This window comes from Falco biarmicus, chromosome 5 (assembly GCF_023638135.1).
Source record: "Falco biarmicus isolate bFalBia1 chromosome 5, bFalBia1.pri, whole genome shotgun sequence".
Lineage (NCBI taxonomy): Eukaryota > Metazoa > Chordata > Aves > Falconiformes > Falconidae > Falco > Falco biarmicus.
Genome location: NC_079292.1, coordinates 12904951 through 12928786, shown reverse-complemented (window position 1 = coordinate 12928786; position 23836 = coordinate 12904951). Strand labels below are relative to the sequence as shown.

Genomic DNA, 23836 nt, shown 5'->3' with positions numbered 1-23836 from the left:
TCCCTGGACTTTAAGACTAATCTAGTGTAGAATGTGATTGACAAAGCATTTTCATTGATGTTATGCAGCCTTTTCAAGTTACCCAACCTAAGCAAATGAGGTTGTTAATGTTTACTCTGGCCCTTTCTTTAAAATGATTTTGAACTTTAGCAGATTTTACAAACTTACAAAGGTTGCCAAATGACATCAGTATTCGCTAAATGAAAAATACTCATGATTATGCAGCAGGGGGCTGCCTAGATAAGCAATACTATGTGCACCTCTAACGCAAACCTGGTTTTACTTCATGATTGAATAATCACAGCCATTATTGAATAAAATACTTTGGAGGGTACCTACCTGAATTTCTTTCTTCTGTATGATTTCTGGGATGGGACAGACAGCAGTTTTCGCAATCCATCCAGATAGTAACCATCAGTATTTGACAAATAATTAATACAAATACAAATTATTAATGCCATGATGAGAAACTGTGACCTCAAAGACCTTGTAATAGCAGTGAGATTTCACAGACAGAGTGCACTGTGCTTTTATCAAGTGTCTCCATAAAATCAAATGCATAGTTAACAGATTTAATCAGAACTTTATACCATCTGTAGTTAACAGAATCATAAAAATTAAAGAAGGAAAACATCTATCCTGTCCTGTCCTGATCTAACCTCTACTCCATGCCTATCCAACACAAGATTTTTTTCAAATGCCAAAGGAGCTCAACAAATACAAGTGAGCTACAGGGCAACTGAGGATTTTCTCTGTAAGCTCTTTTCCTGCAAGAGTGACAGAAGTGGAGTAATTCCAACTGACTTGCCTCCAAAGTGGACTGGAAGCAGATCATAGCTCCCAATCTTAGTGAAATAGGGAGCTGAGCATATGAAATGGAGACACAGAAGCCACACAGGATCCTTCCCGAGGTGACCTATTGCAAGGCAACACCTTCACCCAGCACTGTGGTCCCCACTCTGCCACTGTTCCCCATGCCTGGCTGACCCCCCAGCTCAGCCTTGCCATCTAACAGCTAGCAAACCCCCTGCCTTTCAGCATGCCCAGGTGATTCTGTTCTCTTCTCTGTTAGTGATTTAATTCTTTCTTTTTTCAGCATATAAATACCATATGCACCAAGTCAGATCCAAAGGAGGACTGAAGAAATTTGGTTAGCTGGACAAATAGACAAAGTTCCCAACAACAGATTCATTGCTTGTGGCAGCTCTACATCTCTGAGCTGATGTGGACTTCAAAGTACCAATGGCACCATAATGATTTCAGTATGCACTTAGAGCTGGAGCTGCTGGAAGAATTAATGCTGCTTTAAATCTTTAAGTATTTCTTTCCTTTAAAGGAAGGAGCCATTTCGGGAACTGTTTTGGAGATTTTTTAAAAAAATAACTTGTTTAAACCGATATTTGCTCCAGCCTTATCTAGGACTACCATGGCTACTCTATTCCCTGAGTAAGAATAACTCTTCAGATCACACTTACAGTGCATTTATCTATCCATAATAGTAAAATCTATGCTTTCTATTGGTTAGAAGTCATTGTTTTCAGGAAACGTTCCTGCTTTCAAACTCATTCAAGGGATAATTAAAGAAAACATTTCTTAAATATTACAAATTAATCAACATATAAACATATTTTTTTCTTGGCTCTATTTAGTACTGGACGTGGTAAAAACTCAGTGAAAAGGTTTTCCAGGGAGAAGCTTTCCATCTTCTCCCAAGCAATCCAAAAGGAACTGCTCCGCTTTGTTTAGTCATTCAATACCTGCTACTCCAGCAACAGTGAGCCTGACTGATTCAACATATCACTGGTCGGGCCACTGCTGGCAACTTTTTGAAGGCCAGTTTTATGTTAGTGCTCTGCCCCGAGCACTACTCTGCACTACTCCTTCACTCTCAACACCAGCCATCTAATTGCTACAGATTCTCTCCCCCCAGGCTTCTTCAAGAATACTTCTGAAAGCTCTTTTCTTGTGCATCCGAACAAATAATAACTGAAGGTCCTTGGAAATCTTCATAAAATTAAATTATTTTCTGGCTGATCCCACCCAGAATGGTGTAAAATAAGCCCATGCCATTGCAGAACATTAATATCCTCTCATTTTATTCTCATTCCAAACCAGTAAATTTTCTAACGCTTTTGATGCAAGTTTTAGTGGGCTGCGTGTCAAGTAGAGGACATTATCCCAGTAGCTGTACAGTGATTATCTGGGTTACAGCAGTTATTTCTGAATGAAAGTACTGGTAAAATGCCAAATGTTTTCATAGAGATCACTGTTGTGCTTGCTAAATTACTGGGTTGTCTGGTGAGTCCTAGGGCTGTATACATGCATTTAGCAAAACAAAACAACATTTAGTAACAAGTAGAGGTTCACTAGGTCACATGCTGTCAAATCACACCCTGAAAAGCACAGAAATCATATTTTCCCTCGCTCTCTTTACTGGAACTAATGCTTTCCACATCTGCCTTAATACAGCACGTTTCTTAAACTTCCCTTTTTCAGATATTAATAAAGACCACAGTTTTATAGAAATGACCCTAAATTTTTAGTGATGATGTCATATATGCTTTACATTAACAGACCTGCACATCTACATTTCCTGGTTTGAACATTTGAAAGTTAATAAACTTAAAATTTATTTTTTACATAACATACATAGCGTTTTACAAAACGCTACAGAACATTGGATAGATTGTGAGGATTTTCAATAAGAAAGTCTTGTAAAAATGGAAAATGTTTGCTTTTCAAATGTCTGTCACCATATCTGACATACATAACATTAGTTCACTTCTAAAACTCACTCTTACATTCTTTGTTTCATTTTTTTAAAGATTCCTATAAGGTCAGGAAGAAACCTGTTGTTCCTAATATGATACTTAAAGAATAAATACTATCCTTACAATATAGATAAATATGTTGCTGTCTGTTAGTAAAGAGTTTCATAAAACTAAATTATCATGACAAGGAAAAATGAGTTTAAATTGGTGTCATGTTCAAGGGTATTACATCTTACCTCCTCCGTGGTGAACAAACAGTTGTTATCAAACGATAGTTCATAAGAATAGCTATGATTTGATTTCAGTTATTTTTTCTGGACAAAGATGGAACTGGGTTTACAAATACTTTCAGAACAATCAAGACCTCTTGCACATAGGGTGGACCTAGTCTTATACTTTAACTGAACTTCTAAAACATTACTATAAAAAGTAGGTTGCTACCATTAAGGTACTGTTAAGAGCAATAGAAACGCAGCCAGAGAAGTCCCTACTCTGAGAAATTCTTAAGTTGCCACCCAAAACCAGAGAGTTTCATGAAACTATGAATTTGGGTCCAAACACAACAAAAGCCAGACAATCCACTCTTCAGAAACTGTAATTATTTTAATGAGAGATGGAGGAATGTTCTTGTTTTCATTTCTCTGACTCTACTAATACATGACTGTAATCCATTAATTCAGGGTCAGCCAATAAGCCTCTAAGCAGTTATTCATGAGTGGTCTCACAAAATTCAATGTCTTCATTTAATGTGCCATTAAAATGGTACATGGGTGTATCTAACCAAAGCAAACACTAATTCACTGCAGCACACAACAGGTAGCACTGCAAAGTCCCTAATCTCAGCCAGTGTTGAGAAAAAAGAAAAACAAAAGAAAATGGCTTCATGAATTTGGCTTGTTCAAGAAAAGATTTTGCCAAAAAAACCCACCTGAGCCTTATATGACATTGTGAAAACTTAGAATGTCAGATTTTTTCTGAATTTTAGAGAGATTACTGTGCACGGTTTGGGCAAATTCAAAACAATGCCAAGGAGGTGCAAATCTAAGATGAAATTCTGTCTAAAAAAAACTTAAGCATGGCACTGGAGAAGTGTAAAGAGGAAGCAAACAAGCAATCAGCCAGGTACATGAGCAACTCAGTCTCACTTGTGATCTCACTTACTCTGTGTTGATGGCAGGCACTATAGCCAAGCACCTTGGGCAGAAGCACATGAGAGGTAATATAAGTCTTTAAGTACAGCACAAACCTCTTCTCAGGAGAATTAGATGTTCTTGCACTCCCATTCAAGTCTCCTAGTCCAACACTCTTGTACTATATACATTTTAACTCAGATAAAGAAAATGCCATTACATTTAATGTGAAATGAAAAAAATATTGTCTCAAATACTTATTAGAAAAACTTGCCTATCTATCATTCTCCATTGCATAGCTTATGACCAAAATTTTTGCAGGCAGATTTAGGATGTTACCTGAAAGATGCCATAAAAGCATAAGTCATAAGCTAAATGCCTGAAATCACCTCCATATGCCTGTTAATTTCATGTATTTTTTGAGTACACATTAGCAAAAGAGAAAACAGAAGAGGCAGAGACACCGCTTGATTGCTTCCACACTGATGCAGCTCGCATGCCCTGTTCAAAGCAGGCTGTATTTTGCCATAGTATTGCAGAGAGATTTGGAAATACAGGCTATTCCCTGGTTTACCTAGCAGCCTGGTGATTTCCTCAGCACAAACAAAAATCTAAGTACGATTGCTTGGCCCACAGGCATTGCAGGAGTCTTCAGATCTTTGCAAGTAAGATACCAGTTAGACCTAAAAGTTATTGCATATTTCCATGCTCATCAGGGGTTGGGTATTCAATACATTTTAGAGAGAGATGTCCTTCATGGCTGAAGATAAAGGCTAATGAGGCTGGAATTAGCATAGATTAACATCACCCAGTTTTAAAAGGTGTTGAGGGAGTATGATTCTAATCCAAAACCCCGAATTCGTGCCTCTCATCACCATCCCACAGTACCACACCTGAAAGGATCCTCCCCTGCCTCAGGTTAATTTGAGCCAAAATTTTAATTCACTCCCCAGGGAGCATCTCTTTGCTGTATTCTGTACTGAGATACAGTCTAACTGTATTAGTTCTGTAGCTGGCATGCAAATGCCAGGTATTCATGGAACTATCATTTGCCATTGATACTGGAGTGGGCAACACAGAGGCACAGAGATCTTATCTCATAAGGTAATTTTGTAGCCAGTGATGTTCTGTGGTCAGAAAAAGTTGCTCCTCCAGTGGGTGATTAAGAGCAAGCACCCGACTTTGTATTCTGAAATGAACTTTGTAGACTGTCAAAACCTGTGAAAGTCCTTCTGCCCTCACCAGAGTGCAGTTTCCCTTTATCAGTACTCATTTTAAGGTCCTGAGGGCAAAACCCTGTGGAAAACAATTCCCAAGATAAATTAGGGTTGAGAGGACAAAGAACATCCCTTCTACAAAGTATGTTGCTTTACAGTTATTGATAGGTGTTATTTTCACAAATAACAATGCACTATGTGGTGCTGTGTCCAGAAAAGGTCCGTCCTTCCTCTGCAAATGTATAATGTAAGTGGAAATGTAAGTAGCCTTACTTAATCCCCTGTCATTTCTTTACAAAAAGTCATTACAGAATTTTAATGGTTTGCTACGTTTGTTCTTATAAAGCATTCCATATGAAAAGTTACATTTCGCTCATTTGTCCTTGAAATTAATTATTCAGCTAAGTGCAACTTGGCTTTATAAAAGCCAAGAAATAGAACCCATCCTTGATTTAGCATTTACTGAAGAAACTACTGTACTATAGAAACTGTTACATGGGGAAAGTTTTACTTTTTTTAGATGAGGTAGAAGGATCTTTAAACAAGACTTTAAAAAGCCATCTAGTGTCCAGAGACTCCCCTCATCCATAGTCCTGCCCAGGAATTAGTAATTCTAATGTGCTACGCACCACACCTGGTGCTGGACTAGAACCCCAAATGCTGTTCAGACCACTTCAAACAGCTGCGTCCTACTACGCTGGGATCCTTTCCTGTAATATTTCTTGACAAAAGGACAAGCAACTGAAGAGAAAGGAGAACAGTTCATTGATAGTACTGCTTTAGCCTCTGAATTCTGGCGTGTGCTTGAATCACTCAATGAAATTGTTATAAACAGGAGGACAAAATTCAACAAAATACTTACAGTTCTTTGCATTAGTAGAGGAGTTTCAGAACAACCTATCCCTTCATCATTAAAACTTGATTCCATATTGATTATGTCTTCAATCACCTCTTCCATCTGATAAAATAATATTTTAAGACCAATCATTACAAGTAATAATGGAAACAATGTTATTCTGAAAATACAGAGGAATTAACCTTGTGTGTTTATTACAGGGATAAAACTGAATTTCAGAAGTTTATATCTTAAAAATCAAATAACTCAAGCGCCTTTACACAATATTCACATCTTTCACTTCTTGTGAAAACAGTTTTTGTGGTTTAGCAAGTTTCTTCTTCCCTCCCAGACACCAGCTCATTCCCCTTTTTTAACCCGTTACTGCAACACCAAGATGAGGTGACAGGAGTGCATTACTAAGTTGTAACTGTGATCTGTCACCTTCATCAAATGCGTTATATCCGTGGCGTACTGTTGCGTTTGTGCAGGAAGGCTGAAAGGAACCGGTGGTTCCGCAAGAGTGTGAGTCACTCGAGATTTGGTGTTACTGCTCTCAAGTTTCAGCCGGCAGAGGTTTGCATTGTGTTTGGCATACACTGGTTACATCTCCAGGCAGCCTTCTGGTCCCCCTTTTGTCCTCATCTGAATCAAAACCTACTGAAACAGATGGAACAGCTAATTAATGACTAGGGATGAAGCAGTGAATACTTTTTAGATATCCAGATGTATATAGGTTTGGATAAGGTACAGCATGAGTTTTCAGTGATAATTTTGGTCTGATTCCATTCACAAAATAACTTTAGGAAAGATCCCATGATGAACCTGTCACCCTTAACTCTAGTCTGCAGGAACAGCTGATTCATGCTCTGAGGCTTTTCAAGCCGCTCTTGAGAGCTGTCTGAAGAGCAGTAGCTGAAGGAAATTTAGAAGGTCCTATGCAATCAAAGAAAGGATCACACAGGCCAGGGACCTTTCAATGCAGACTTTGGGGCCACGTGGCCCAGCACAGCTCACCCATGCATTCTTCTCCCTCTCTAAAAACCAGACATGTGCAGTCCCAGGAGTTGTGCCCAGACTGATCTAGGAAAGTGCTGTCAGGGACAAAAGGATGCCAAGAAATGCCAGCGATTAGACAATATGAGCGACTACAGTTCACTGCACCAACCTGTGTGTCAGGTCTATATTATTTACTAATATTACTACAGCCTACACTGAACCACAGGGCACATCATACTAGGAAATTACACCGTGACAGTCACCTCCTCGTGGCTCTGGGACAGGGTTATTCAAATCATTGGAAAGATGCCTGCAAGGATTTTGGACAGTGCCAGCTTTTTCTCCTAGTCATCACCAATCACAGTTCAGGAGTGTGGTTTACAAGCAGCTGTCTTTCTTTCCAGCACAAAGAGTGGTATTTTCTGGTTACTGCTGGTCAGGTGCCCAAAGTGCCTGAGAACGGCTGCAGCGCGCTCACTTGCTACCACTGAGGTGACTGCAGAGGCCCTCCACAAAGGCCATCTAAAACAATCTTTGCAGACCGGTGGCTCCAGTCATCCATAACCCTGGTATGAAACGTCAGTTGTTGATGCAGAAGGAATGGAGGGGCCCCAGAGGAGGTCTCTAGCGGGTGTCGGGTTTACTTTTTTCGGTTCCCTCATGCTTAGCTGCATAACGCTCAAATGGGCCACAGTGTATTTGTAAGATTCTTCTGTTCTGTTAAAGCCCAAGATATGATACAGCATCTCCATTTCTCATTTCTGTAGGAATTCCCCTTTCACCTAATAAGCAGCCTCTTTTGAAATCTGTTGAAGTATTAAAGGCCATAATGATCTACATCTCACGCTGTCTGAGAATCTGACATTGTGTAATAGCTGTACCTCTATTAAAATCGATGGTGTCACTAAAGTTAGCATATCTGTGCCAATTTACCCAAGATAACCCATATATAAATATATCAGCTAACTGAAAAATGAATGAGCAATTCAGTTACATCTTTAAGGTAATCAGTATTTAACTTTGTTATGCAGCTAGTATAATACTGTTAGGTAAAAATAACTCTCATCCGAAAAAAAATAAGTTTTGCATTGCTATGTACACATACAAAAAACATACAGCACTATATGATGCATAGATAAAATGATACAACAGTACTTTCTAACTGGCAGCAATTTAGAACCCTGATCATGCAATAAGCTAATCACAGGTATTCAAGGGAATCACCCACATAATCTAAAAGGATTCAGGGAGCAAGTGCTGGCATCAAAGGCCCCATGAAAGTAAGGAAAGCCAGCTCTTGCCCACTACTAATATGAGGTGGGTCTTCTAACATTTTTATAGAAGCATGCAAAGCCCGTTTCCCCATTCCTTTCACCAGCCCTGCCCTACCGCATTTTCGTGTTCGCCTCCGAGGGCCAGCAGCTTGGAAACAGGGCTTTCTGGTGTGCCAATATCGCTGACTGGAGGCATGTGTCCGTTTCTTAAAATGGAGCTCACTCCTGCAGGCTGGATTGTGTGGGAGTGGGAGAGGGAAAGCGTCTGGCTGGACAGCTTGGTATCAAGGGTCAGGTACTGCTTCACCTGGTGCCTCTGGCTTTGCTGTATGTGGTATCTAGACTGATTTTCCAAGTGTGTTTGTACCTGGGAAGGAATGGAAATAATTGCTGAAGTTTCAAGTTACCAGTACCAGTATTTGCCCAAAGGTTCACTCTAAAAAACTTCAAAGCAATAGATTCAGTTTTAGTAACACATGGTTAGAATTATTATTAACCTTAAATCTTTTTTTTTTTTTTCAGTTTTGCACCCTTACACATTTGTGTACTGTTTTCTCCTAACACAGCTGAATAAACCCTCTGAATAACAATAAAAGAAAAATAGAATTAGAAAAGGTAAACATGATCCTGAGAAAAGACCAGAAGTACACTACACATTTTTCTCTTCTCTTTTAAGAATGATCTCTGTTGAAATCATCGATCACAGCAATCAAATCTACAGGCATATTATGTACTCTAAAATTAGTAGCACATTATATTTACCTTTTCGTACTTGAAAGAGTAAATAAAAGTATAAAGAAAAACAATCCAACCAACTTCAAGTAATATCAACAGCAGCAGACATTCACTCCTACCTAAATCCACATTTGGCTCACCTTGTAGTAAGTACAGTCAGTTAAATGAAGCATTGCTGTACTTTTGCAAAAAAAACCCAAACAAAACCCAAATAAAATAAAGTCCAAGCTATAGTACTGGATGACTGTTCACTATCTGCAAACCATGCAGTCTTCTTGAAGTGCCTCTTGAGGACAGATCACTTTTGGAGTTGGTAGGACTTTATAGATTGAGCGGTCATGCCAAAATGGCTAATTGAGTAAGACTTTGGGCCATCCTTTGATTACACTGATTGACAGTTGCTACTTCAAACAGCTCCCATTTCAGATCAATGTCACATTCCTGCAATTTAACTACCAGAGGAGCACTGCATACACAAACCTTACTGTCATTTCAGCCCTGTGGCTTTCTCCTTTTCCTATGGCATGACTGGTCACAAATTTCTTGTAATAAATTTTTCTCAAGCGGCCTCTGTGTAAGCGTGATTAATATTTGCTAAATAATAGCAAGACTTGCTTTGCAGCCCTTTTTTCTCTGAAAAGAAATTTCAGTCATTTAAACAAACTTCTTTTTAATTCCCCTAACATACATAACCAGAGATAAATAGCCCATAAAAGGGGTTTGCATTTAAATTAGCTGTATTTTTGTACAATATTGCAGTCCTACTTTATTTTTAATCATGTTATAGTGGCATGTCTAGAATTATTTTAATTATGTTTCTTTATACTAATTTTCTAGTCATATAAAAAAGATTAAGCCACGCAGTAATGAATACAATATTAATTATTTTGATGTAAGCTTTAAAGTTATTAAATAACATTACATTACATTAATATATTGATGTGAAATCTTAAATACACTGCTTAGTTTTTCCCCTGTTTTATGTTAGGAAGGTATGCATCCCATCATGTAAGGTTTTAAAAACTACATGTGTATTTGGGATTTACTTAAATCATGATATTACTTGTCTCAACAGAGATCTTTGTGTTAGTTTTAGAAAGTGTATCACATACCATTAATTCAAGTTCTGATTTGTCATATGTAAGGATACATGTAAAACTGTCCCAAATCATTCAGCTACTTATGGACCTATTTACTCCTTCAGCTTCAGTAATACTTAAGCTCATATTGAAAGTTAGACAGTCAAGCAGTTTCTTAAATTAGAATCCAAACATGAAGTCTCTTGCATGCCACTTTAACCAGAGTATCGATCTTGGGCAACATGCAACGTGCTGGAGGAAAGAAAATATGTCCTGTTGTATGGCCAGAGCCGGGACTTGCTGTGCAGCCTTGTTTTCTGCTGCTGTTTCAGAAGCACCCACTACAGACCTACCTGAAACATGAAATCCAGAATATCACATGTCTTCAAATTAAATGAGAAAGGTAAGAAATTTGCAGTGTCCAAAGTCTATACTACCTTGTTTTAAAAATTGTATTTTAATAAGGAAGTGGGTTCTGTCACAAGAAGACCGCTGAAAAGTCAATGGCTTGCTTTTTGCTTTCTCTGGACTTCAGATTGCTAGCAGCAGACTGAGACCTCCATGCAGCCTGATGTCCTAGTGAACCACCATGGGACCATCCCACCAGGCAAGGGGAGCATCAGCGAAAAGACAAACAGCTAACTGCTGACAAAGTCAAAAATCAAGTTTGTCAGGAGTGGTTATTTCGTATGATATGCTTTCAAGTGCTTATATCCTGTCAGTACTGTCCCAAACTTTCACAAACAGGAAAAGAATTTAAAGCCTTGCTGATGAGATCTGTTGCTATGGTTTTGCAAACCTCTCCACCCTTTTGCTGTGCCAGTTGCAGTCATTGCAAAGCAGAACCACTGAGGGTAAAAATGGATCTGTGCCCTGCTTTTCAAAAAGTACCTGAAGTTTCAATCCCTGATCATCTCTATATATCTAAATAAGTCTTAGAAATCAATGCTTATAAGAAGTAGTAAAGGACTTTAGAAAATCAAACTGCTATGTAAAGACAAAGCACAGCTGGAATGCTGTTTTTATAATCGTACTGTTAGTATAAAATAAATGGGGAGAAAAAGCCATGCTGTGCTAAAGGAATACTGAGACTGCAAGTCAAGCACTCAAAAATTAGAAATGGCCATTTGAACTGTTCATGCAACATGTATGAAATAGGAGTAGAAACTCAAAACTTAACAATTTCATGACAATGACAGTCCAATGTCAAATGCCAAGTATGATGGGTTTATTCTCCACCGGGATGCTGGATGACTTATCTTGTATCAGTAGTCTTAAACTAAGTTTCAGTTTAGGTTTTATGAAAATTTTGGATGACATAAGCTCTTGGAAATGATTACTACCATAATTACAAACATTAAACATTGACTTGATTTTGAGCTTCTTTTAAAAGGTGTAAAAAGAGTGGCTAAGCACTGGCACAGGTTGCCTAGAGGAGTTGTGGCATCTTCATCCTTGGAGATTTTCAAAACTTGACTGTACAAGGCCCTGAGGGCCTGAGGAAGCAAAAAAACCTAGAAAAAGCCAGGAAAAATTTAACTGGTAGCGTAATTATAGAAACTCTGGATAATCATTATTAAGTCTAGGGAGAAAATGATATCAGACTAGGGGTTCAGTGAAATAAATGCAAAAACCAGAAGGACTTAACACGCCCACACATAAGTAATCCCACAAGTAAACCAGCCCAGACTGACATGCACTTAGCTGCTTTGAGGCTTTGATCCTGTGTATGTGGTAGATACACCAGGTAAGATCCTTCCAGAAAAAAAATGGGAAAAAAAAGATTTTTCAGAGTAGAAGGATCCTTATTTTGCCCAATAATCCCAGTACGATATTCTCCAGCAGTGCTGGGAGACTAATTTTCTAATTCCTCATCTTTTAAGGAGTTCCTATAATCTGAGAACATTTTGTCAGAGACTATGTGAAATTTTAAGGTGAGGATCTCTGAATCTCTCCAGTCTAGGAGTGCTTCCATATATAAAACCATTAAACCTTCTTTAGACCAGGGACTTACAATGCTGACACTGACACAACAGTCTGAATATAGGGTTACCTTCTTTTCTCTCCTTTCCCTAGGTCAATGAATATTTGATCATTTGTTTAATGCAGAACAGCTTTAAAGCGATGTTTTACAAAAAACAGCTTTAAAGACCCTGGAATGGTTTTCGGGGTAGAGCATTCAAGAAGCTGGCAGCTCCGTGGAACCTGGGTTCTCTTCTCTGACACAAACTAAGCAGGGTGACTTGATAAAGCATATCTTCTAGCTCTCAGCAGACTGTTTTCTCTTAAATGCCTCTCTGCCTTACAATTTTTTTTCTGAAATGGATGACCTTGGTTTTGTTGACATGCCTGATTTCTGGGGAAGCCCTAGCAGAAATAGTACCCGGTCACCACCTGACAATCCAGGTCGTGACTCAGACAAGCCTCAGACACAGCCCAGGATTTAGTGTTGTCCTGCAGGTACATCTGCTCCAGCTCTTGGTGTAGTCAGTGACCTGACCCTTCCTGCCAAGTGCTCCTGAAGTTATATAGGCTCTTCAGACTATCATGCATGCAAGGCGTAACAAGGTGGTGAATTTGCCCAAATGAAATCCTGGTTCTCCTCCCAGGTGTTCCCTTAGAGTGGCTGTGGTCAAAAATGATAATTATTTCAGATTATTTGAGGACTGAAGGACAGCATAAATATCAACAGTAAATAGATTATACACTTTCTTCTAGGCACTGCTTTTGCCTATTATCTGGCTTTCCTAATCATGGTGAAATTAAAACCTACTCAGAACCAGAAAAATCAAGCATGCAGGAAGTTAAAGAGTCCAGCCCAAACTCAATTTTTATAAATCCACCAGAACAAAGCTAGAAATGAACACTTTGAGATCAAATTTGTAATTCAGAAAAGATATGAATGCACATGTAACTGACTGTACCTATTTCTATTTTATATCTCACTGGCAAGGTAATTCTGCAAACAAGAACGTAACAGCCTTTTAGAATTACAGATGCATATTCAAACTTCTTCAATTTCTCTTTCTAATTTGAGCACACACCATCATGTTGTAAAACTGCGGTAGAGTTGTCTAATATCTTTTTCCACATTCACACTAATTTTACTTTCATTTCTAATATATTGCACAATGGCATAACTGGGCCTTCAGTAGTTTGTTTACATAAACTATTTTACTTCCACATTTGCAGATGAGATATTTTTTTTCACTAGTAAAAGAATACCTAGCATGCCAAAAATAAGAAAAAAGGGCATTTTTAGGGAACCTAAGGGAGACATGAACAGTGTCAATGATATTCCAGTAAGTAGCAGTGCTACATAATGTACTGGCATTCCAATAAGGGCAAGCGGGTGATACCTGTACTCCCTGCCTGCTTAGTCCAACATCAGTCCTGAGAGAAATAATAGGAAAACTGAAAAGAGATTCAATTATAAATTATTAAAAGATATGAATATAATTAATGCTAGTCAACATAGTTCTGTGCAAAATAAGCCTTGTCAAACAAATCTACTTCTGCTCTTTGATGAGATTTCAAGTTAGGTTGCCAAAGGTAACGGTGTAGGTATAATACACTTCAACTTTTGTGTGCCTTTTGACTTAGTATCGTTCAATATTCTAATTAAAAATATAGCACTACACAATATCAATAATGCGTGTTTTAAATGGATTAAGAATTGGCTAACGAACATGCATAAGAAAGTAATCAGCAAAGGCTTGGCGTCAGAAAGAGGGGCTCTTCAGTCTTGTACTACTCAACATTTCCTTCAGTGATTTGGTACTAATGAAAAATAAAACTGACTAAAAAGACCAAGCATTTTTTAAAGCAGTGATCTTATTGAAAGAAAATGTGTTTCCAGTCAGCCAAACAAACATTTGCATATGCTAGATGATGAAGTACAGGATGCAACAGTGGAGAAAACTGAACGGAGACTGGAAGCAACAATTCTGTAAAGAATTTGGGATCATAAACAACCAGCAACTCAGCAGCCCAAGAATTGGGAAATGTCATAAAGGAAGTAGTGAATAGGAGCCTTTTTGTTTAGGCTAAAGAGAGATCAATAATACAATCCTAAAAATATTGCTACCTTAAACATTTTTAAAACACACAAAAATTTGAAAGGATGCAGAAAAGAACTGTGGAAGTCATTGAAGACCAAGAAAGGGCTGTTTCAATGAAAGTTTAAAGAAATTCAGCTATATTGTTGTTGTCAAATTGAAATCTCAAAATTGTGGGAGATGCTGATTGTGACAGGGTCTTTCAGCAAGCACAAAAAGCATGGCAAGAGCCACTGGCCACAAGCTGATCTTAGGCAAGCTCATATTAGAAATTATGTGAATAAACAGTGAAATACTCCAAATGCTCTAACTGCTGTTTTCTTCAAACGAAGGGTCCATGACTTTCTGGAAGAGATACATTAGCCAAATCTAAGACATACTTTTATCAAACACATTCTTGGACTGAAAGCTGAGTACTTGCATAATAACTGAAGGGAATACAAAAGCTTGTAATTTTAAAGGAATTAGAATAAGTGGTCTAATAGGCCTTTCTGTGTTTAAATTTTATGATTTTTGGCTATGAGAACTGTCTATTACAACAGCAACTTTTTCTTTGATGAAAATCCACTCTGAATTTAATAAATGCTTAAATCTCTACTACAAAACAGTATGCTTAAAATGGTCATAGCATACTGGACAGAACTCAGTAGACTTCATTACAGTTTGCCATTTATGCTGGATGTTAATTTGTTCCAAACTTTTTAACAGCTTTTGAAGTGAAATTTCTCAACCTGATAGGATCACATCATTTATCATTACTCCTGAACACAACACCTCTGTGAAACTGTTTGAGTTACGGGGCTTCATGTTCTTTTCAGCCACTGTACCAGAAAATAAGCACATAATTATGGACTTCTTAATTATTAAAATGTTCTGTAAGTATCCGAAAAGTCTAATTCCATTTTAAGATAAGAAACACAGACTATTTTAGCTTTATTTCTGAGGACTTTCAAATGGATTTTAAGGGTTAGGAAAAAAAGCATTTTTAGTGATGAAATAGTCCTTTTCAACTCCTATTACAAATGAACATCAGTTGTTTGTTTGTCCTACTCTTTCTATTAAACTTTTTGAGAGAATCGTATTTGTGAAATTATTTCATAATAAAATGAAACTTCAATTTAACTTAGCAATTATACACTTCTGCTCTATCTTAAAAACTATCACCAAATAATGTAGCCGTTCACTTTAATGTTTAGTTTATAAAAGCATGTATGATTATTTCAATTAATTACTTAAGCTAAACAGAGTAATTAATTTTTAAATGTGAATATTTTTCTTATAGGAACTTTGATCTGACTAGATGAGACCTTCTCCATTAATATGCATGAAGAGAGAATACAAAGCAGAAGACACCCAGTCTGGCAACTCACAGCTGTGTTTAGCTGATGACTTACTGTAGCTTTCAAGTTAAGAAAAAATTCTCATGTGACTCTAATGCACTATTTTTCATCTTATTTAACCTTTGACATCATATTCATCAGGAACTTGTGAATGTTCCTTCAAGGGTGAAGAGACTGTAGAAGAAACATTTTAAAGTTTGTCTTCAACAATGACTGCTGCTCATTGTATTTTGGTATCCCAATGCCTAAAAATAGCAAATAACAATAAATATGTGGTAGGATGGGAGCAATCGGAAAGAAGTTCTCCATCACACTGCCAATCATTATGAAAAGCAAGAGGAATGTGGGAGCAAAAGAACTGCAGAATAGATTTTGCAGAAACCGGTGCTGGGTAAGGAAACTTTTTTTCTGCACAGCATAGGCAGCAGAGCAGCATTTCTTTCAGGGAAAGAAAGGCAGCAGAGCTCTGGGGGTGGTGGCTGTTAGAGGCTACATCTTACAGCTTGCTGTTTCCTGACAAATCCCCTTGCAGACTCAGGGATTTTGCATTTAGCATTTCCCCACTGTGGTATTCTCTAGCACTCACTGAGCATTGATGGAGCTCAGTCCTTTCAGGTATTCCTCTGTGCTAACCTCCTTGTGCAATCAGAAATGAGTTGGGGGAAGCCAAGTACCTGCACTGAGCAACTACAGAGACGTCATCAAAGCAAGCACTGCCATTTGCGCGGGTATACCTGAGACACTCTTGGCTTCTTAATTGAACTCCTGCAGTTAAGACACACACAGCTCTGATGGCTCCTCATCCATTGCCAGCTTGACTTCTGAAGAAAGGATCCCTAAGGTCTTAAGGCCAGCTTGTCATGTTTTACAATAACAATGAGTCTCGATGACTTTGTGGTCTTCACTGTCAGAAAAGACTCAAGTTTTCAACGTTGCACTATAAAAACAGCCTGTAAAGTTAAGCAAAGCAAACTACAGGAAGTATTTTTTACAAAACTATTGCTTTGATTTAAGTTAGAATTTAAGCTGAAAATCTAAACTGTGAATAAAACCAGGCACTAAAGTTAATAGAACACACAAGCATCGCAATGGACCACAATCAAATTATGAAACCCTGGCTAATGTCCTTACTTTGACTCTGCACAGTGACCCTGTCCATGCGCTCATTGATTCGTGAGACCTGTGAATATAATAAATCTTTACTCTTCCTGTTCCTCTTTATTGTTGCTGTTATTACAGGCCAGTGAATGTGACTTTTGCATTTGAAGAATGGAAAGGAACTTTTTGTACAGCGAGACATGTTTAAAGAGCTAGCTAGGTTCTGATCCCTTTACTTAAAAACTTATCTCTATCTTCAGAAGTTATTCAAATTAAGTCATCTAATAAGATGCCATTAAATGGAGAAAAGAGTATCACAAACATATTCAAGGAAAATCAGTTTTGAATATTGAAAATACAAGCATTTGGGGTTTAGTTAAAAACTGTCTGGTAATGAACTTCCATCAGTGCCATTTGTTCAGCAGAAAAAACAGAATAGCATTACAAGTTCCAAGGCACACCCCATGCACAACTCCTCCGGGGAAGGTGCCAGAAAGGAGTTCTGTTGGTAGTTCTTACACTGCCCCGGTAGGCAGCTGAAAGACACCACAAAAGTTGTTCTACCTGATTTCTTGGCTGAGATGGGGAACCGCTGACTTTTGGACTCGGCTGGAGACAAAATGTTCCAAACACACCCCATGTTCTAACACTGGAGAGAACCAGTAGTTGCGTATACTACCTTTATGTGCGGATGACAAAGTCAGGTGATTGAACTTTAAAATGAATTAACCAAAAGAAGAAAATCCCTGGTGTGATGGCTACTTTAGTAAATTTCTGAATGGTTTCAAAAGTCTCTGGTTTGTTCCTTGATTTTTAATTGTTTTCATGTGAAAACTATCATTTTCTCCTTTTTATGTCTATTTTATGTCTATTATTTAAAAGTTAGGAGAACTCAGAGAGGTCAGCCTTTAAAATCAGGAAGACGGAGCATGAAGTAACAAGTTTCTCATTGTTTGCTACAGATTTTTTCTGGCTTCCCAGGCTAGCACATACCATATTAGTTGAGATGCAATGATGGCAGTAATATCCCTCCTGTTCAGTCTTAGACAGCAAAACACTCCTAGAAGCTAGATCTAGAAAGTGTGTTTTCCTGGAATGTAAGGATATGGACGTCAAACACAACGTGCAAAAAGGTTGGCATTTGAGTATACTGATATTTCTGAGGGAGGTATATATACTTTTGCCCTTACTTCTTCATTCCAATGGACAAGTAGTGTCTGCACACAAATAATAAAATCTATAATGCACTTCCCAAATAAAAAGGCAAAACCTGAACCCTTAAGCCTATCTCTGGTGTGCTATTCTTCTTCAAAAACAAAGTTCAAAAGGTTTAGTGATTTTGGATAAAACCACTGATTTTGCCTATTTCTAATGTGAAAGATTCACGACTGTATGCCAAGGGGACTACACCAACTTCCTTGAAGAAGTGAAACCCATTGGTTGAAAAGCATCATCGGTTTGTTAAAAGTGGAAACAATTTCACCACCAGATGACAGCACTGCTTATTACTAACTGCTTTTTGCATGTTTCAGTCCTCCCTCATTTTGAAAACAGACTGTACCGAGGTATGCACCCCTCAGCCCACGTACTGCAAGAATGGAGGTAACAAAGCTGGTGGCATAAGGTGATCTGGTGAATTAGTCGCATCAGGGATGCTGATCTGTCGACAAGTTAAGTCTGTGAAGGGTTATCGCTTCTGCAGGCACAGACAAAACCAGCTTCAGCCTAAGAAATGTACTTTCTGTTGCTTCCCTCAGACTCAGAATGATAAGGAGGGCAAGGGGGGAAGCTTTCAAAGTAGACATCTTAGGTTCAGCTTCAGAAAACAGTTTTTCTGAAATCAAGGCAACATCATTTTGACTCAGCTTAGGATCTGGCCACAAAGTGTGTTTTCATACAAGGGGAGCAAATTGGATTAGTTGACAGCAGTAGGCGATATTTCTGTCAAAAACAGGAATGGCACATCAAGGATAGCTATATGAGAAAAAAGTAACAAAAAATATTTCATATCAGTTGTTAAGAGCTTTTTTCTTTTTTTTTTTCTTTATTTTTTTTTTTTTTTAAAAATCCACCTAGTCCCTTTTGTATACCAATATGTTTTATGGCTGTAAGTGGCAATGAGTCTGACCATGTTTATGCTTCAGGATGCTGTTGGCATGCTGTTCATGGGGTTAACAAATGTTACCTTCAGTACTTGAACACCAGCTACAAATCAGTATATTCTTTGGGCAATACACTTCCACTTATGTTCTAAGAGTAGTAAGAGTGGATTTACAGTGCAGTAATTGTGTGGTGCTAGAAATATTTTAATGAATTCATAGGATTTCTATTTGTCACTATTCTTAGAAATGAGTAAAATAAAGAGCCTAGCTGTTAGTGAGAAAACACCTAAATTATAATGAATACAAATTTTTACTTAAAATTGTGTAATTTATTTTGAGAAGTCTTTTCTGAACTATAGTTTTGTATGTTTGACTTTGAAAAGATACTTTTCAGCCTAGCACTGACAAATATTTGGTATGAAGGGGAGCTGAGACTTCATTCAGAGAACACTTAGAGAGTGCAAGGCTCCAAACACTTATATTTTGCTGTACTCCACAGCTGAATGGAAATCTCTCAAAAATAGCCTAATTGGTACTTTCAGTACTGAACTGAACAAGCAGTCTTGCCTTTTGATGTGTATTTAAAATAATCTTAGTTCACAACATGTTCCATTTAGCAGTAATTCAATTAGCCAAAAAAGAGAGAAGATATTAATACTATTTCTAATGTACAACAGATCAAAATTCAGTTCCTTTTATAATTATTTAAATTCTGAAATCAACCTTTAAAAACCTTTAGAACAAGAACTGCTCCAAACCACCATAAATAGAATGAAAAGGTAGCCTAGCAGAAACAAGTATGTGTCCTTCGGTGTTAGAGTTGGAATTTACAGCATTCCCATTTTAAGCACAACAAACATTTGTGCACTTAGTAGACACTACAGAGGAGGAGCTGGAGGAGTAATATTAGGGTAAACTCAAACTGCTCAACAGTTTGCAGCCAATATCCACTAAATAAAAACATATTAATTAACAAAAGATGATTGATTTTACTGGGATTAATCAAGAGAAACTCGCACTTAGTTTAAATGAGAGTTCTGTGAACACGGAATTAAAGATTACTACTGGTAAGTCATTATTAAGAGCATTAATTATAAGATGCATTGCAGAGAACAAGTCTTTCAAATGCAATGGTCCTAATGTGGAAAGGAATGTACAAGTTAAAAATAAGTTAAGTTAGAATTACCTAGAAAAAATAGTCATAGCTATATGTGTCAAATCTTTATGCCCCAAGTTCATTATTCTTAGTTTAAAGTAACAACATTTAATAATGAGAAAAGTATTTTAAAGAGTCTTCAGTATGTTGCCACAGAACTTTCAGCAGGAAAACATGTCAAAGTATTTGTACAGCAACAACATGGCATGTTACAAATGTTAACACTAGGATTTAGTAAGTGAATTTATTAGTATTAACACATTTATGTAATTATCAAGTGGGTTAATTAGCATTTAGCAACAAAATTAGTAGGCCAAATTATGGGAAGAAGGTAAACAATACTCTCTTTGGTCTGCCTTAGAGAAGATGGCAGATAAACGGATTCCGTCACACGTACAAAATAAAGCAAGACCCAATTAGCCTGATTTTCACCCCACAGTTAAAGTGAAGAAACATTGGTTTGCCACCGTAGTTACCTACCGGCAGTGGCTGGATTTCTATCAGTTTTGTCACCTCTACACAACAGCGTTGCCCCAGAGCCCAGGTACCCGAACACAGCAGGGCAAACAAGAAAAGACTAGTGCAAATCTCTCCATGACTAAGTCATGTCACTGTTTGTGCATATCCAGTTGGTTGGAGGGAGAGAAACGAGAAGTGGTTCATAAGGGTATTTCCTTAACTCTGGTTGGAATTTCAGTTAAAGAAGAAGAAATGATACAGCACTTTTAAGGAAAGAAACTTCCTACCTACGTCTTAAATGCATTATTAACTGAAGAATTTATGTGAAAAAAATCAATGGCATAATAGTATGGCCATGTTAGCGGTTTCTTTCAATTCTTTTGTCAGTCTGTCATCACTGCAACCGTTCAAAAGGCCACAAAACCTAAACACAGAGGCAGAACATTTCCTATTACAGTCTTTTATTATTATAATCTAGAATGAGCTAATAATCTTCAACATCAAATACTAGGGTTATTGTCAAGCCAGGTCACAGTCCCAGTTTACTCGGCACTGTTTCAAAGTTTAACAACACAACTCACTGAGATTTGTTTGTGCTCATCACCTTTTTCTTAGATGTACGCAGAGCATATATGTAAGATGGTTACATTTTGGTAACACCCTTATTTTCCTCAGTCAAGTCCAGGTTTTATCCTTATGATGGTGACCCTCAGGACTGTCCCACTGAATTAACAGATGCATAAATGCTTGCTGGAGTGGGGAAGGCTTTCTTGCAGAAAACTGGCGGAAAGGACAGCATAGGTAAATGTGGCCTTAGACTGTAGCGGTGCTGGTCTCTGAGCTGTTTTGTTTGCCTTGTCCCTCCTTCTTTGACCACAGCTGCATGAGTGCACACCTCACTGTTACAGTCATGATGGCCTCTATAACGGGCAAGAGCATCCTTCCCTAAAGATTACAAAATCCCACTATTTGAAGTACAGAATTCATACTGTCCCTCCCCATGACTGGATCTCCAGCAGAAGAATTTAGCTAGTCACATTAATCCATGAGTCTCCGGCTCACCTAAACTTAACCCACATTTTCAGTTCCTGAAGCAAGATTTTCATGTCGACTACTTAAAGTTTCATTTTTCATTTCCAAAGGTACACTTTACAATAGATCTTCTCTCTTCAAAAACATTTATAGTACAGTTGAGTTGAAATTTACATTTGACAATGTAAGTGAAAAGGTCCTTTCAGTTATATCACCAGCCCCCTTTTCTCCTGCACGAAGGTCTCCATAAACCTTGAATGAGAAACTAAGCGTAACAGTATCAATGGAGAACACTCAAATCACCGGAGATCTGCAAGGTGGCATTATCCTCATATTTGCTGGAAAGCTTTGAGGCAATGTTCAGAGTAGTGGGAAGAGGAGGAAATGCTGACTTAGAATGAATAGATGCAAAAGAAGAACTGGGTTTAATGTGGTTATGAAAGAGGAAAACACTATGACTAAGAAAAAATTAGAAAAGTTAGACCCACTGGCTAGATTAGACCGATAATGTAAGTAGAAAAAATCAGGGCTCGATAAAAAACTGTCAGAAGACTAAGCAATGGAAAGAACATTAAGTTGTTTTTACTTAGAAGGTAGTTTGAGTATCCACCTATTCCTAGCCAGAATACTTGAAAGCAAAACTAAAGCCCTTCACAAAGAAAATAGGCAGAATAAAACTGTGAAGGAAAAGACAGATGAGTCTGTCATCATAATAAAAACTAAACAACCTTAAAAGAAGAAAAGGAAAACCAAGATGAGGCAATTACACAAGCTGGGAATTAAAGAAAACAATAAAAACCAGAGAATGCTGGAACATAGTGATAAGAAATGTAGACCCTACGCCAGTTTTCAAATGGATAACTTACTTAGGTGCCAAGTCTGAAACTGGCCCTGGCAGTAAGCAGCCCAAAGCAGTGCTGCCATAATAAACATAAAGGATTGGAGTTCCCAGTTTGGTACAAGATGTCCTGGGTGGTTATGTAGAAGAACTGTTTAACTATTAAAAACCCCAAAGAAATAGAACATGTTCAACATAAAAGCAAGCTTGGATGCAGAAAATCCTGATTAGCTCACTTTCTGTATTTGCACAGAGCAGAGTCCTGATGTTAGACCTGAAGCTGGAGACCACAGGAGTACATCAGCCAGAACGCCCTTTGCCAGCAGGGTTAGGGGTCATACAAAAACTGCCAAAAAACAAGAAAGCGATACTCCCAGCAGGGTTTTTGATCATCTTATGGATCCAAAGTAGATCTGTTTGTTTTGTTGCTATGGTTTTCTTCAAGGTGGCAAATGTTGAACCAGGTAGTGAATAGGCAGGCAAATAATTTAAAGCTTTCATTGGTTCATTAACACAAATATGCATGTGTAAAAACTTCCATGGATGGCAGGGGAAAGGTGTCTCATGGAAGAGCAACAGCTCTGGGCAACAGGTAATTTGGTTATTAACCATACTTCAGATACTGGGAACTGAGGGTCCTGGGACATTTTTTTGGCTGAGGATTCAGTAAAAGCCACAAAAAACTCCATAGTAAACATTTCTTCTCTCAATGCCAGCATAAAGATCTCACTTTCAGTGTACAGGGTGTCCAGGATTTAGACTTCCTAGTAGTCCTAGGATTTAGACTTCAATAATAAGTGTGTGTTACAAGAGAGGTGAACATAGATATCAGATTCCTAAACCTACCTTCACAGCCCACCCTCTAGGGGGTCTGACATAAGACACTCTGGGATTCCCTTGATGTGACAGATACAGAAAAAAAGTCTTTGCATAGAAGTAAGACAAGTTGAAATGGTTCACGGCACCAGTGACTGCTGTACAGTAAAATTCTGACTTTTGACTGTAGGCTTCAGATCTGGACACTGACTGAAGAAAATGTGTGGAGGGTAAGCAAAAGAGAAAGCTGGTAGGAAGGTGAAAACAGGATTGCAGCAACTGGCCTGCACAGCAGTAGGAAATAAAAGTCTACATAGAGACAATTCACACTCTGATCAATGACATGAATTCCAGAATCTGTTTTACAGCTGTACAGTAAAATCAATCAGTATTAAAATAGAGACTATAGAATATTGCAGATTAGAAAAAAAAAGGGGGAGGACCTTTCAGAGTTGTGACCTTATGTACTAGTAATAAATGGAAGCTGAAGAACATGTCTCCATTGTCCCACATCCAAACTCAGTAGCTTTAACAACACAGTGCGGACAAAAGGTGGACACAAAAGCAGTAGTTGATTTGAGGTAAGGTGAAGAAACAGATGTACTTAATGACTTTTAATTCTCAAGAATCACTTGGCTCCTTTCATTTTTCTGTTCCTCTAGAACTGTTTCTAGTTGCACAGTTTTTGATTCTAGTTAAGTGGTTTTCATTTAACCTACTTATTTCCAATTTCAAAATTTCCCCTTAGCTAAGTAGGAGCTTACTTTGTCTCTACTTACTTCCATCTCGGGAGGGGGGGGAGGAGGTAAAAGCGGGGGGATTGTTTGTTTGTTTAATCGCTTCTTATTGGTACAAGAATGTCTTTATCCTTGTTAATACCTTTCTAGGCCCTGATCC

General features: G+C 38.0%; 1 protein-coding gene across 4 annotated transcripts in view; it reads right to left on the bottom strand.

Annotated features, from left to right (window-relative positions):
* Positions 1 to 23836, bottom strand: part of TFEC (transcription factor EC) — a 140945-nt gene that overhangs the window by 31197 nt on the left and 85912 nt on the right. For all 4 annotated transcript variants that reach the window (XM_056341044.1, XM_056341045.1, XM_056341048.1 and 1 more), the window contains 2 exons: positions 8342 to 8593; positions 5981 to 6076 (listed from right to left, as the gene is read on the bottom strand). In XM_056341044.1, the coding sequence (XP_056197019.1) occupies positions 5981 to 6076; positions 8342 to 8593 (348 nt within the window). The remainder of the gene's footprint in view (positions 1 to 5980; positions 6077 to 8341; positions 8594 to 23836) is intronic.